The sequence below is a fragment of the Vigna unguiculata genome, chromosome 9, assembly GCF_037176805.1.
Source record: "Vigna unguiculata cultivar grain cowpea cultivar isolate G323 ecotype 2 chromosome 9, ASM3717680v1, whole genome shotgun sequence".
NCBI lineage: Eukaryota > Viridiplantae > Streptophyta > Magnoliopsida > Fabales > Fabaceae > Vigna > Vigna unguiculata.
Window position 1 is genome coordinate 32,418,125 of NC_140800.1, and position 15,671 is coordinate 32,433,795.

At 32.2% G+C, this 15,671-nt stretch overlaps 2 protein-coding genes across 2 annotated transcripts; both read right to left on the bottom strand.

Moving 5' to 3' along the window:
* Nucleotides 1-5,025: 5,025 nt before the first annotated feature.
* On the bottom strand, nucleotides 5,026-9,264 carry LOC114163187 (uncharacterized). The gene is made up of 3 exons (XM_028047339.2): nucleotides 8,579-9,264; nucleotides 7,937-8,209; nucleotides 5,026-5,522 (listed from the first exon to the last, which is right to left on the bottom strand). The coding sequence occupies exons 1-3, from the start codon at nucleotides 9,032-9,034 to the stop codon at nucleotides 5,256-5,258; spliced, it is 996 nt and encodes a 331-aa protein (XP_027903140.1). The 5' UTR covers nucleotides 9,035-9,264; the 3' UTR covers nucleotides 5,026-5,255.
* A 738-nt stretch (nucleotides 9,265-10,002) lies between these two features.
* Nucleotides 10,003-12,536, bottom strand: LOC114163188 (large ribosomal subunit protein uL16). The gene is made up of 4 exons (XM_028047340.2): nucleotides 12,308-12,536; nucleotides 10,779-11,280; nucleotides 10,381-10,462; nucleotides 10,003-10,189 (listed from the first exon to the last, which is right to left on the bottom strand). The coding sequence occupies exons 1-4, from the start codon at nucleotides 12,315-12,317 to the stop codon at nucleotides 10,118-10,120; spliced, it is 666 nt and encodes a 221-aa protein (XP_027903141.1). The 5' UTR covers nucleotides 12,318-12,536; the 3' UTR covers nucleotides 10,003-10,117.
* Between the last annotated feature and the right edge of the window lie 3,135 nt (nucleotides 12,537-15,671).

Below are 15,671 nucleotides of genomic sequence, written 5' to 3' on the forward strand. Positions count from 1 at the left end.
ACAAAAGGTAGGGCACTTCGCCTGTAAGACTCTCTAGGAAAATCGTGGGAAATGGAACCTAAAGACTCCACCCTGGGAGAAAGGAGGAGTGGACTTCGTCCATAAGACTCTTAGTGAACAAAAGGGGTTTTAACTTCGCATGAGTGAATGACTAGTAAACTCTACATAGTGGTACAAATGATAAACATTGCCCGTAAGTGTCTTCAAGAGAGTAGTGGGTAGGGGTGGCAATGTGGGTCGGCCCGACCAGTTTAGGCCATTCTTGCACTTGGCCCGCAAAATACGGGTTGGGCTAGCTCGTCCCACGTTGAAAATGTGGACTGAAAAGTTTGGCCCGCCCCACATAAGTTCTGGCTCTCGGTTCAGCCCGCTTTTTTATTTTTTATTTTTTAATTCTTAAGACAAAGCTTTCAATGTTCAACAAATTGGAAAATTTCAACAAGTTCACAAAATTAAGCAAAGACTTTGGGGAGTTAAATGATAAATTGATAATTCAACATGTTCATCATATTCATATTCATATTTGTACTTTGATATGCATGATGTATTCTTCAAATTTTTGCACATTAAAAATACATAACTCTTGTCTTTTCCACTCATACAAGAATTTGGAACATTCATGCAGAAGTCCAAAAGGAAAGTAACCAATATATACAAGTGCTGGTTTGTTTTTCTTTTAACTTTTTTATAAGGGTCGCGGGCCAGCCCGTACGGGTTGTGAGTTATGCGAACTGGGCTTTTGCGGGCCAATGGGCTCAATATTTTGGCCCACCCCGCATCCAAGCCCACATTGTCACTCCTAGCAGTGGGAAGTGAACTCCGTCTGTATGACTCTGGGAGCAATGATGAGTTCTAGCTCTTATGTTGAGTGAATGAGTGGTCTGCTATGTGCGTAAGTTGTAGTTGAAAACCTGATATTTACTTAGTTCTCGAAGAACAAAAGGCTAAAAACTTTGTGAAAGTTGGTAACAAGCTATGAAAGTTGTTTATCATGTGGCTTTGTATGAGATGATGCCTTTAGTTGAGACCATTTTAGTGTTGAGCTGGTGTGTGAGATCATTGTTGCTTCGATAATATGTTTTGAGCTAGGATATGATCATGGGTCGGGTTAGAATGTTGGTGGAGGGATATGACGTAATTTTCTTTTATTATTTAGTTGTGAATTGTAATTGTAAGGTTGGTTGTTTGTATGTTAGCTCACTCTTCTATTTTAGTGGTTATGATTTACAACTACGATGATCGTTTTTATACTGGAGCATATGATAGTAGAAGTGTTGAGGAAGATGAGCGATCCTAGGAAAAGGGGTCAATATCATTAGATGTTTGGGATAGTCTTTTAACCTTATGTTTTTCCTTTTCAATAAGTTTGTTGTAAAATAATATTTTTTTTATTGAGATTTTCAACAAAAATAGGAATGAAGTTTTTTTTCAATTATGTAATTTGCATTATAGATTTTAGAAAGTGAAAATTAGGATGTTACATGGATTCAACTCAATTTGACAAGACCTAAACCCGATCTAACTTGGCTTGACTTGAACCTAGTCACAACTCAACCCTACACATGTTAACTTGGCCCAACTCAACTTGACTTTGGCTCCCTTGACTCAACCTAACTTAGGTTCCAATATAATCTAACCTAATGTGTATCCAACCCTACTTGACTCAACATGAATCAGGCTCATCTTAACCTAACCTGATTTGACTGAAAATAGGCTTCATTTAATCTAGACTTGACCCGACCTAACTTATATTAACCTTAGTCCAACTAAATTCTACACAACTAGAGCCATGACAACTCAATCTATTCTAAGTCACGACCAACTTGTCCTAACCTGAATTTGATCTTTCAATCTTACTTGACTAACGTTACTAACTTGACATGGTCCAATTTTAACCTATTCTAACCTAGGTTTAGATTTAGATCGAGCATGTACTTTTTATGCGTATAAAAGCTTTTAAAAATAAATATGTTTGTTTTCTACTTTCATTTTTAAATAAGGTTATTAACTTGATAAAATGACTCAGGTTGGCTCATGCGATTTTCGAGAGCATTTTAGTCCAATGAATTTTTTTATATGAACTTTTTTATTTTGTAGATTGTTCTTTAATACGTCGCATGTGGATCATAGCTAAATTGTCCGAGTAAGGTGAAATTCACATCGGTACTCTTTTAACGAATAAAGCATAATGAAATATTTTTCTTATTCCATTACAAAAAAAAGTGCTTACCATACATTTTAACTTACTAATATATTGAAAGTTATAAAACAGTGTGAGGTTTATTTAATAACATGAAAGTTTCGTTAAAATTTGTAATTTCTATAAATTTAACCAATAATAACAAATTTGTTGAAAAGGGTGTTGGTAACATTTTCTTACTATCTAAAAGGACGACATCCAGAAAGTTTCTCATGACAAGACACGAGTCTTGTACAAGTGAGAAAATTAATTGAACACTTTTCTATAACTTGTTTAATTTATCTAATAAGTCCCTGATTATCTGTTGAGCATTGCCATGAGAATGCTTAATACTAAGATATGAGGGTAGCTGAAGAAGGAACATGAGGGTAGACACATAGTTAAAGAGCATGAAATCACATTCACACATAGCTATAGACAACTAACATAAGTGCCTCATTAATATCAAAAGCAACTTGAGTAGTCCATTTTTCACTTCTATTTCAGACATGGTGGCGGTGTAAATAAATGCACGGAATATTTCACCAATCACACACACTGCACAAACCCTTTCTTAAATTCTTCAATTCCTAGCTAACAAAACTGTCATTCAATGAACATTCATGTGCTTCTGAAGCCCTTGCTAACCATTCCTTTTATTTCACATCTATTCACATTTCTTAGTCTTCTTTTTCTGTGCTCAACATTGCATTTTAGATATTTATGTCTTCTCTAACTTATAGTTTCCTACTAAACCATAACTTGCTATGTACTATTAATTCTCTTTATTCAGAAAATTATACATAGAAAAAGAAAGTAATTTGGTCTTTAATTTCGAAAACATCAATGGGTATGAAAACAAGTATAAAGTTTTAATAAACATAAACAATCAACTTTTTTTTTTGTATTGTCATTCAATAAAAGATCATCATTTATATTATTTTTAGATGATGTCATAAAAAAATTACACTATATTATTTGCTTCCGAAGGAATTATACTTTTTAGTCATTATAATTTTTTTGTGGATCTCAAAATGTCATAACGGTATCAGATGTAAAACAATACTAACAATTATTATACGTGTAGATATATATATATATATATATATATATATATATATATATATATATATATATATATATATAAACAGGGAGACTAATATATTTAATATCACAATGGATATCTATTTTAGAAGAAAAATTCTTTTACTTTGTCTAAGCACGGTTAAAGCTCCCGTGAAACTACAAGACTCACATATAATAAAAAAAAACTCTAGCTATTTCTTTTATCAAAGCAAACAAAATACAGACAAAAAAAAAAACATTATAAGTGACCGGAAAACTCGAAAGAAAAATTATTTTTCTTTGGTTTAATTATTGATAGTACCCACTTTGGTAGAAATATCTCAATTTGGTATCCGTGAAAAAAAATGTTAATTGCGTCTTCACTTTTGAAAATTTGTTTTAACTAGGTCTTTTTCAGAAAAAAAATAATTAACGCCGGCACGCCATGTGTGTCTCTCTAATTTGTTTTAATTTTTTTGAATTTCTTTTACTTTTTTTATTTTTTATTTTTGCAAAATTTCTTGTTGCCATCAAGTTCCTGTTGTGACACATGGCAATATCAGTGCTACATGGCAAAATAATGTCACGTGTGTTAAATGTCATTGTACTTATTTCAATCTAGTATTCATATATACCTCATTGTTCCAATTTAGTCCCCACTTTTGTGTCTTTGGTTCAATTTTATCCCAATTTTTTTTTAATAATTGAAGTATATTTTTTAATTATTTTTTTATAAGATTAAAACTAATTTAGAATAAATATTTTTACAAAATTAAGTACTTACATTTATATTAAAATTTAGTGGTCAAAGAATACATTGAAAAGATATAAATATGCTAAAAAGTCATTTTTATTAAAAAAGAATATTAGTATAACATTTATACAAATAATAGATTTGGTCCCGAATTGGAAAGAGACAATATTGCTCTATTTTGAAAAAAAAAGTGGATAACTATATTGTTCTATTAGTATAACATTTTTTACCACTAAATTTTAATGTAAATATCAGTGCTTAATGTTGTCAAAATATTTATACTTAATTACTTTTAATCTTATGAAAAAGTAAATTAAAAAATTTACTTCAATTATTAAAAAAAATGGAACAAAATTAAACCAAAGACACAAAAGTAATGACTAAATTGAAACAATTAAGTATATATGAGTACTAAATTGAAATGAGTACAATGATATTTGTCACACTTGTCACAACAGTGACATTGCCACATGTCACAACAGGAACTTGACAAACAACAAAAAACTTTACAAAAAAAAAATTAAAAAAACTAAAGAGTGACATATGACGTTTTTTTTTTAAAGGACCTAATTGAAACAATTTTTCAAAAATAAATATACAATTAACATTTTTTTTTACGAGTACCAAATTGACACATTGCTACCAAAATCATTAACATCCAAGTAATTAAACTTTTTTATTTCTTTCTCTTCGCTTTTGTTCTGTACAGTTTAACAGTAAACTTTTTAAAATTTTAAAATTTTCGTTCCCGTACTATTTTATTGCTTTCCAGTTTGTAAATGCAACCTACATTTTTAACGTTTCACTGTAAATTGACCGGTGTTCTTTTATGCGAGCTACAGTTTTAACTCTGCAACCGAAGTGGTCAGATGAGAGCAGCTATTAGTCTTATCTTAGAATTTCAGCACTCACTGTAAGTTGTTGAGAGGCACCTGTCACACTGAGAATCCTTGGAAAGTCGGAGAAGAATACTAGAAACAACTTTCAAGGGGTAGGGGACAGGTGTTCAACACTAAGGTCTCTGAAATGACATCCAACCATGGCAGATAGTAACCATATCGTGGACAAGGATTATACATTTGAGTCCATTCCAGTGCACGTTGATCCCTGTCAGCTTTATTTTCTCAACTTTGGTTCAGATAAACTTGGCCATTTCTGGTACAAGGGTTTCTAAATCTACGGAAAACTCGAACTCATACAAAACAAAATGTGTTGTAAATAACATCATCAGAAGAAAAACATCTGGAAAGCCTATTACTAGGTGCCACTCTTTTCAAGCTTTTCAATTTCTTCACGCTGCTTTCTTTCATCCTCCAGGCGTTCTCTTTCAGCATCTTCCTCTTCCTCAATCTCATCAAGAGCATCAAATTCCTTGGTTGCCGCCATTGCCTTCACTACAGGGTCTCTAAGCTCGGATATTAGTCCCCCACCAACCTTGTACTCGTTTTCATCACCAATTAGATACAACCGCTGGTCTGGACCAGAAGCCATGGGTACATCAACGGCCAGAAGCTTCATATCATACTGCGTATAAACAGAATGGGAAAGGCAAAGTAAGCATACCCTGAAGCAACAAATATCTCTTCACATATTACGTTTATTTTTCTCGAGAATAATTCTTGCTAATAATTACACCACAATAAATAAAGGGGTGACAAAAAAAGATAATGGCTTTGTCAAGCACAAAAAATTTCTATTTGTTGGAGGTACATAGATAATGGATGGACACAACCATAAGCAACTACCTAACGGGATGAAGCTAGAAGCTACAAGCTATAGCCCAGTTGGAGGGGGAGCCAAAGTTGACTACTTCAAAATGTTATGCAGCCTCTCAACTTTTAAAAATTAGTATGTATTTTCTCTGGTTTTTAATAATCACAAGTGTCACTTCAAAGAAAACTACTATCGTAATAAAAAAAAAGTAATTTGAAAAAAATTCTAAAGCTAAAATCTACTTGATATAAATAAGTTCTTCTATTTGAATTGAAAGTAAGCACTAAAATAAAAAATTATATATCGTAATCATATTCAAAAATGAAATTGTAGGACTACAAGCCCGAAGGAAATCATCATGCATCATGGATCATAAATTATGAGTGCAGTCATTACCAGCCCATGCTAATTTTCTCTAAATAAACAGAGCAGATAATTAAGGTTATTAATTCTAATTAACATTCTTAGGCCAGGCATAATGTCCTACTGCAGAAACACAAGAGAAATTAGGAACATACACCGAAGACCAGATATTGTATCAACTACCTACGCCTGCTCTAAAGTAACTTGGGGGATATTGCTGGAAACGAAACCATGATATTGTCACATAAATAACTTCATGGGGAATATCTATGTCATGCATTCAGCTTCAAAGACTGCATTTTCAATTGAGTAACCGTTTTATAATAGAATTAAACACATTTTCATCCATTCTGATCACTCAACCAAAAGTAAGATTTAATAACCACAAAATAGTAGATGTTGAAGTTAATATGCTATAACAACAGCAAGCATAAATCAGCAGAAACGTTGGCAGCTTGGCATCAGCAGTGATACTTTCGTGGTAGGAGAAATGAGATATATTTCAAAACGAATCAACCAATCGACAGAAACAAGACATCATTCTTCACATTTCAACCCTTTTGAATTTAATTACAAAATAGGAATCTACTAGCAGTTGCATCCTCCATTATTCCCTCAAAAGCTTTACCTCTCATTAAGGTTCTGTTCTCACTTCTTAGATATATCTATAGATCCCGATGTAGATCATCTTGGGTTGTAAATATGAGCCGCTTCAATTTTTTGGGCATGCATATGTCAGTGTATTATTACTTTTCAGCCTTGGGTGGTTTGAAGAACAGCAGACTCCTCTCCTCTCGACTATTCTTCCACTAATGCAAGATTCAGGCATAAAGCATTTTATTTTCTCACTAAGAACAAAACCATTCCTCTATTCATGAATCCATCCCAATTGAAGTATTAGAGAACTGATAGATACCCGTAGCATCCTTGCACAGCAAACTGTTCTGTTATTCCTTTGTTATGCTCTTACGTGGTGTAGCAAGTTGCCAGCCAACCAATCATCTTAGTGCGAGGCTTTTTTTCTTTTGTATACAAAAGAAATTACATAGACAGCCAACTAAATTACATGGAATTTAAAGTATAAGCAATCCTCCTTAGCTGAAAAGGAAAACAAAAAACAAAGTATGTAGCCAACCCTACTAATGGGAAAAGACACCGTTGGTGGTTGCTGTACACACACACACCCCAACGGAGCAAAGCATCCCAATCCCCCATCATATCAGTTAGGTAATAGCTTTAAATAAAATTAGTTGCAATGCCAAGGAACCACAGGCTTCAAACACGAGCATTATGCGCCAAGCCTCCAACCAAATGAGCCAAAAAGTAGCATAGATTGCACATTATCATATGTCAAGCTAAGTTTTGCAATATAAAGATCTCAAATGCATATGAGTATCTTCCTGTTTCGACATTAATAAAAGAACACCTCATTTGCAGGCGACACATTACAATATGAGAAAGAGTAAAAACAATTTAAAAAACTTTTGAAGCTGGGATTCTAGGTACATGGTCAGTGCAAGATATTTGTATGTTTACTTTTTGTTTGGGCTCGAATGTTTATCATCAATATTGATGCATTGAATAAAACCTGATGTGGTTATTGAAAATATATTTATCATATAACACAGATGGAGACGGAAATACTAATAACCAGATAAGAATTTTTTCAAGAAACGGTCTTGAATCATATAACTAACAATTCTCAAGACATGGGAAGGGAACAACGAAATGTACCTAACTCAACAATATTACTAGCTTTGGAAGCAAAACTACAATGTTCAGACGGATGATGGAAGCAAATAAATGTAAACAGAAGACTAACAAATTCTGTGAAATGATTTCCTAATATACAATTTATTTACCTGGCCATTCTTTTTCTTGACTTCAACGTTGACCAGTCCCTTTTTCTCAGACCCTGTAATGGGGAAAATGAGAAAACACCGTTTGCTCCTAATACTCGGCTTGAACTTCTTTAAGGTGAGACCACCCCCTGACATGACATAGGCTCTCAAATCAGTTCCAGAAAGAGGGGCACCCATAACTTCAAGAATCCCGGCAGACGTGTTAAGTCTCGTCATTGCCATTCTGTAAACTTTATCCGGGTTGATTGTGAACCTCGAGCGGATATACAAGCCCTGAAAGACAACCAACGCGAATAAAACAATTAGATAATGTCCCATTCCATGTACCATTCATTCATACATGAATCAAAACATGATCCACCACCAGTATTTCCGATCTCAAACGAGCATACGTTAACATGATGCAAATTAGTATATGTTCGGATTTCACTGGGAGAGCTGAAAAGTAATTTTACTCTCAAAGCATTATTCTTCATTTTTCATTTTGTGCAATGGAATGTGGAAATGTGCATTGTACTTTCCTAACTTTCATCCAAACATAGCCCAGTGGTTACTTATATCTTAATGGAAGAGTTTGTATTGAACAATCATAATAATTGACGTAGCCTAGAACATGTGAAACAAGCTGGCGAAAGAACTTACAGTAAAAGCAACGATAGCAGATGAAAGGGCAAGGAAGCCATACTTAGCCAAGCCTTCGGAGATTCCAACGAAGAGGTTAGCGACTCCGAAGAGGATCCTCCAAAGAATACCGCAAAGGATAACTCCACTAGCGCCCAACAGAAAGAGGTAGTTCCTCTTGCAAAATGCCTCGATTTGCAACCCAATTGCCTCGCGGTACCGCGAGAAGGCCGAGCTCACTGCGGCCGCGGGTTTATCAAACACCTTCTGCGCCAAGCCTTTGTCGAAATTCGAGGAGAAGAATCGGAACGTGCTATTGCCCAGGCGTTGTTGGGGGTGGAAAATCGGCGAAGGAGAGCGGAACGCGGCCGCATCGGAGAAGGAGGGGCGGCGGATAGGGTGGCGCTGGTTGATCGTGCCGCGGATTAAAGCTTGGAATTGGGTGATTTTTTGCGAAGATGCCCTTGACATCTGCATTTCCGATTTTCAAATAAACGACTCACAAATGCAAACGCAGTGCTGTCAACTGTGGAATTCACAACACAACACCACTTTCTGTCGGGTCCAACTTTACTACCTAACTGCGCAACCCGACCCGACCCATTACAATGAAAATAATGGTCGTGAATGGAGGTGGATGAAACGTGCGGAGGAAGTCAGCAATCCCCTTTCGTTTAAACTATTAAACCATCTAAGAACCAATTCAGATGAGTCTGCACGCACCATGAATTCCCATCCATTCTGGTACACAACTCTTCTTTTATGCACCTAAAGAATTTTAGATTGTGAATTTAAAATTATTTTTAGATGGGATTTTTAACACGACACAAAACATGATTTATAATTAAATGGTAAAACAAAAGAAAATATCTACATTTACTCCCAACTTTTTCATTAAATTCGTGTGACTTTATCTAATGCAATATCCACATCGTAGATTGCAGAGGATCGTGCGCCTGCTTACTTATTCTATCGAGCTAAAGTCTCTCATCCACTCTACTTTTGCATTCCGGGATATTAAAGATATGAACGAAATCATTTCATTTAAACGAATTATTGCACCGAGGTTGGAGGAACGACGTTCTGCAGCAATCCGACTCATCTATAATTCATTTTGTTTCAACTCTAAAGCTACATCACAAATTACTCCGACCTAATTATAGTTTCATAGAACTGTTTACGTGATGGCAAAACCAATGCAGGCATTGAATTATTGTTGTAAATTACAACTGAGGCACAACCCTCAACGTCTTGTAAAATTTATAGTATTGCTTGTCGAGTAATGATGTGGTTAAACCATGTTTTTTCTCACTATACACATTATCATGTTAGTATAACAGGGTGAGCAACCAGTTGTTTTCACTGGAGATAGAATGGTAAGTTATCTGATCAATCATAACTTTTTTCATTATGCTACCATCAAACAAATCATCAAGGCAAGGAAATCCGAACAAAAAATACCACTCATTCCATTCATGATGGTTTGTAAAAGATGAGATAAACTCAATATAGTTTAATACTACGGGTACAATAAATGAGAAAAGCTCAAGTAACAGCCATTTAAGCAGTAGCACTCGTCAGAAAAGCTCTTCCAGGTTGACGATTTGCCAGTGGTCCATGGCACCCAAGAAGCTGCAAGACAGCATGAAGAAATTTGTAAATTAGATAAGCTAAAAATAGACCCACTGAATGCATAATCAAAAATGTTCTTCAAACAAATCCATATCCAAGTGTGAATTAGGTAAAAAAATAAAGGTCCTCGAGCATGAACAGTAAAATTTCAATATGTTCGATTAGTACATCCAAATGTAGCTTTTCGTTACCTTAGCATTCACACCATCAGGCACAATCCTGTTCTCTGACTTGTACTTGAGATAATCAGAACGGCTAAACTTGGTGAAACCCCTAAACAAGCAGTTAAAATAACAGTCAAATCAAATGCATAAAAGATATCCTAATGTCAAAGGACTAAGTAAACTCCAATCAAAATCAGAATCAAAACCATCTTAAGAACAGGCAGTAATTTCAACCCAGTCACAGGATGACAATGGATAAAAGATATAAGGATTTGTTTCAGAAAACATAAATATATTCCTTTTAAATCGAAGGTATTGTAGCAGAAACTCTACTCAAGTAAAAAAAAATGACATTAACTAATCTAGAAGTATTCGTGTTCAGATGTGAAAGCTTGCTGTCAAAAGAATTAATATTAAATACATACCACTTCCTGCTAACAATGATCTTTTGACGACCAGGGAACTTGAACTTAGCACGACGAAGGGCCTCCTGTGCATGATGACTGTTACTGTCCTTACAGCGGACTGAAAGAAGGACCTGGCCAATTGCCACTCTAGCACATGTACCCTGTGGCTTTCCAAATGCACCTCGCATTCCAGTCTGAAGCCTATCAGCTCCAGCACATGAAAGCATTTTGTTGATCCTAAGAACATGGAATGGGTGTACTCTGACTCTCAAGTGGAAAGCATCCTTTCCAGCAAACTTTGCCATATATTTGTTGCATGCAATTCTAGCAGCTTCCAATGCTTCACTTGAAACATTTTCCTTTTCCCAGCTAACCAAATGGACGCAGAAGGGAAATTCATCAACACCTTTCTTCTTCATACCAACATCGTAAATTCTGATCTTAGGATCAGGAACACCACGACAGAAACGTGATTTGGGGTATGGTTTGTTTTTTATCTGCCTATAACACCTTGCAGGCCCTAAAACACACACCATCATGCCATGAATATGACAGTATATAATACCAATTTCATTCAAATATCATTCTAAAAATTTACAGTATATATTACCAGTCATCAATGACACATGGACTGTAGGTGAACAGGGAACAACATTAAAACACAGAATAGTCTCCTAAACTGATATCAATACTATAAAGATCTCAGAACAAACAACTGCTTAAGTCATAACTCATGAGAGAATTGAAAAACAATATGCCACTGCAAGACTAAGCCCTGTACATGTGACTTGATAGTGGCCTTTCCGGTAGAAAATGTAAACAATGTAAAGGAAAAAAAGAAAAACTGACATGTTCTTGAAGCATAAACCATGAGTAACAGCAGGCATATATCAATAGCGTAACTCTTCATGTAGAACTATGTAACATTCAAACAAGGGGATGACCATGAACAAAAATACAAAGGACAACCGCAGCCAATGAATTTACAAATAACAAAATGTATGCGTTTAAATTCAAAGAAAACAATTAATCAACTTGCTTACATTTGATTATAAAAATGGAATATATGATCAGAGGAGATGTATTCGAGTAGCAACAACTTCAAAATTATGACACTTTTTAAACAATTAAAAAATAACTCAAACCCATTTTTTCTTTGTTAGATAAACTAAATGGCGAACAGAACTGTACATAACATAAATTTCACCGACGCGAATATTAAACGTATTGCCCGTCATAATATCTACCAAACACAAACCAGAGGCAACAATGAAGCTTCCATAAACAAAACAGCTAAAACGGCTACAAACATTATTGTCAGCTTGTATACAAAGATGCAATGTATCTTTATTCAAAGCATGTTTCAATCTAGCTGTCCTCAAAATCTAATGAATCCTAAAGATGAACAAGAACAAAAGGGAACATAAAAATTTCGAAAAGCTTACGCAACTACGAATGAACTATAATGGTGTGAAACAAAAACGAAGCAACGAAGAGGAATCGAACGAGAGAGCGTAGAATAGATAACAGAGAATGGAGATGCTTACTCCTCCCCATTGCAACGTCTCTCTCCGCGACGCGGTGGGTTCTGGCTGTGCACGGAAAAGCGAAAACCTACTCCTGTCAACGCTTGAAATTGCAAGATGTCACATAAGTAATTTCAATTTTCGTTTATGGACCGGATCCTATCGGCCCAATGTAAACAATCTTCCTCTTTTTTACTATACCTCCCGCAAAATTCGCAGAACGGTGCATACTGAGTTTTATGGGGGTGTTCTAAAAGAGTTTCTTCTATTACCCTCATGAATTCCTTTTTCATTTTGTTACAATTTTAAAATTATTTTTTATATTTGGTTTATGCAGTTCGAAAAACTTTTATATAATTCAAAATTTATTTATTCTTTTTAAATTATACAATCTAAAAATTAAAATTAATTTTCAGATTATATAATCAAGCATAATTCAAAAATAACTTTTAACTTTCGAATTATACGATTAAAAATCAAAATGAAAATGAGAAAAATATTAGAATGCAAAAATAAAATTATAGAAGTCCAGGAAGAAATTGCCTGAAGATAAATATGTAAGACTAATGAATTGTTAATTTCGTTCAAAGATAATGGAATTTTAATTTAAAACAAAAATCAATCAATTAACCTTTTTATATTTTTAATGAAATATTCTGATCTTTTTATACGCGGGATTAATTTTAAGACCACTGAATTTTATTTTTCATAACAATTAGAAATAAATTAAAAAGTAAAAAATAGATACTACGGTTTAAATAATGTTAATAAATATGATTTAAAAATAAGAGATATTAATTTAACAATGTTCATATTCTATTCAACAGACTCAAATATCCACAATCATGACAACACTAATAATAGTAATTATTATTTTGTCCAATATGAAGGTTGAATTTTTAAATCTATACATGTACACATTATAAACTTATATACAACTCTATTTTGAATTTTATTCTAGAGAAATTCATAATCATCGGCACATTTATACATATACATGTTATAAACATCCATATACAACTCCATTTTGAATTTTATTTTAGAGAAGTTCATAATCATCTGCACATATAGAACACATAAAACTTTGTTACATTTAAAATGGGATTCATAAAACAAAAGAATACAATTTTGGACAAAGAATTGCAACAGTCTAAGATTAATTTGTATACCTCTTATTAAATATTTTCAAATACTTCTTTGTAAACCACATATGTAGTTATAGTGGTTATATTTCCATTTATATCAATAATTAGTATTTTCAATCCTTGTTTGTTTTTACTCTTGAAACTGCTATATATAGTCGTCCATGTGTGAATATGGGACGAGGAAGATAAAGTATAATGTTAGAGAGAATTTGTCTTTAGCCTTTTAGCTTTTGTTTATTGCCATCACAAAGTATAAACATATTGAAAACTGTGTCCTTTGAAACTTGAAAAACATGCTTGAATCAAAAGGAGTCAAGTTCATTCTTGGTATGAATATTTTATCACTAATATTTTTGCCTATTATTATTGTAGCATAAATAATATTTTTTCCTAAATCATTGACCTGCAACATTGTACCTTTATAAAGACCATTTACTTGGTCAATGTTTCTTAAAAGCATGATAGGTACACAAACTTTGAAATTAATCCTATGATTGGGAATCCCTGAGCATTTAATATCATTGAGAAACTTTGGAGTAAATCACTCACCCTGAATTTCTTGGTCTTCATCAGGTTAACAAGGAGTGTGTAAACTTAAATAAGTTTTTTTTTTCACTAGACATCAAAGATAAAATGTAGACATTTACCTACTCAATAAACTCAATTGTAGGAGCATTATCATATAAAAAGTTAGGGTTTATTATATTACACAAAAGACCATGAGAAACAAAGTTCACCAAAAAAGTAATGGCCATTCATATTCTCAAACTAAAAGATATTCTAGTATACAAATGTTGCTTTCACAAATTTCGTTCAAATCCCAATGTCCATCTCGAAATTGTAGAATCCAATAAGCAAATTATCATATGTATTTGGAATCTTTAATCTTCATAGATGTCTTTTCCTTTTATCACTTACAAAAAATAAATCTATTATTTGATTTTTATCAATATACCTATTTAAAAAAGTTTAAGACTAAAAATAATTTATCAAAATTAAAGAAAAAATTGAGAGACGTAATTACTATAAGAAAAAAAATATGATAATCATGTCAAAACTAAAAAATGGTTATTATAAATATAACACGTAACTTTTACTTCCATATTCATAAAAATATTAATATACAAAAAATTTACGAAATGAAAAAATAATAACTATTAAACTAATATTTCACTATCAAAAATAGAAGAAAGTTATATTTTTCATCTTAAAAAATAAAAGATAACATATAAGAAATGAGAGTAGAAAAAAAAATGAATTTGTATCTAATTTCTTAATTTTTTATTTAGAAAAAAAAAATGAATAAAATATATGAAAAATTTAAAAGATGATAAAGAAAATCTCAATAAAATTTTTGTTATATATTATATTTAATTATTTATTAACATTTAATATTATACTTTATAAAAAATAAAAATATATTTAATTTAATTTCTATCTATATAATATATATTATATATATTCTTAAATTTTAAATATTTTGGAGATATATTTTTAAAAATATTTAATAATTTTGAGGATATTATTCTACTATTATTTATATTTTTATGAACTTTTAATATTATAGATAATAATTATTATTATTATTAGCATTTCTACTTCTTGTCATCACTCTTTCAAGGATTCCAGTCCATTCATAAATAGGATATCCACACTCTGGGGAACCTTCTTATGAATTTCACAATATCAGAGAAGAGAACCCGTTATTACTTTTCCTGTAGACACTTTCATACTTGCGGCTCAAGGCATGGTCAAATGTATATTTTTGTATTAATTAAAAGATATTAAATTTCAGAAAAATATATCAAAAAATAATATTTTATTAAAATATTTTTGTTATTATAAATAATTAATCTAACTATAAAAATGTTTAAATTTAAATGAATAATTATTTAAAAGAATAAAATGATAAAATAATTATTTTAATTTAAAAAAAAATTACTTAAAAACAAAGTTAAAAAAATTGAATTTAAATTAATAATTATTTAAAGAATAAAAATGATAAAATAATTCTTTTAATTTAAAAAAAACACTTACCGTTAAAATAGAAAAAGTATTATATATAATATAGAAGGGATTTTTCTCTATAATGATCTATATTTCATAAAAAAGGAAAAATTAAATCTGAAAACGTATTTTTGATTTGTTAAAACTTAACTTTACGTTTCAATATCTATTTGAATGTTTCGTTTTCTGAAAAGAAATGTAATTAATTTAATCTTATTGAACAAAAATAATGT

Bases quoted from the DNA above. Each gene is read 5' to 3' on its own strand.
- LOC114163187 (XM_028047339.2), bottom strand. From the start codon at position 9,034: ATGCAGATGTCAAGGGCATCTTCGCAAAAAATCACCCAATTCCAAGCT. The intron at 8,210-8,578 runs GTAAGTTCTTTC...GTTGTCTTTCAG, and splicing joins CTGCTATCGTTGCTTTTACT to GGCTTGTATATCCGCTCGAG. The intron at 5,523-7,936 runs GTAAATAAATTG...GTTTATACGCAG, and splicing joins TCAAGAAAAAGAATGGCCAG to TATGATATGAAGCTTCTGGC.
- LOC114163188 (XM_028047340.2), bottom strand. The intron at 10,463-10,778 runs GTATGTATTTAA...CTGCTTGTTTAG, and splicing joins ATCATTGTTAGCAGGAAGTG to GGGTTTCACCAAGTTTAGCC. The intron at 10,190-10,380 runs GTAACGAAAAGC...GCTGTCTTGCAG, and splicing joins CTGATGGTGTGAATGCTAAG to CTTCTTGGGTGCCATGGACC.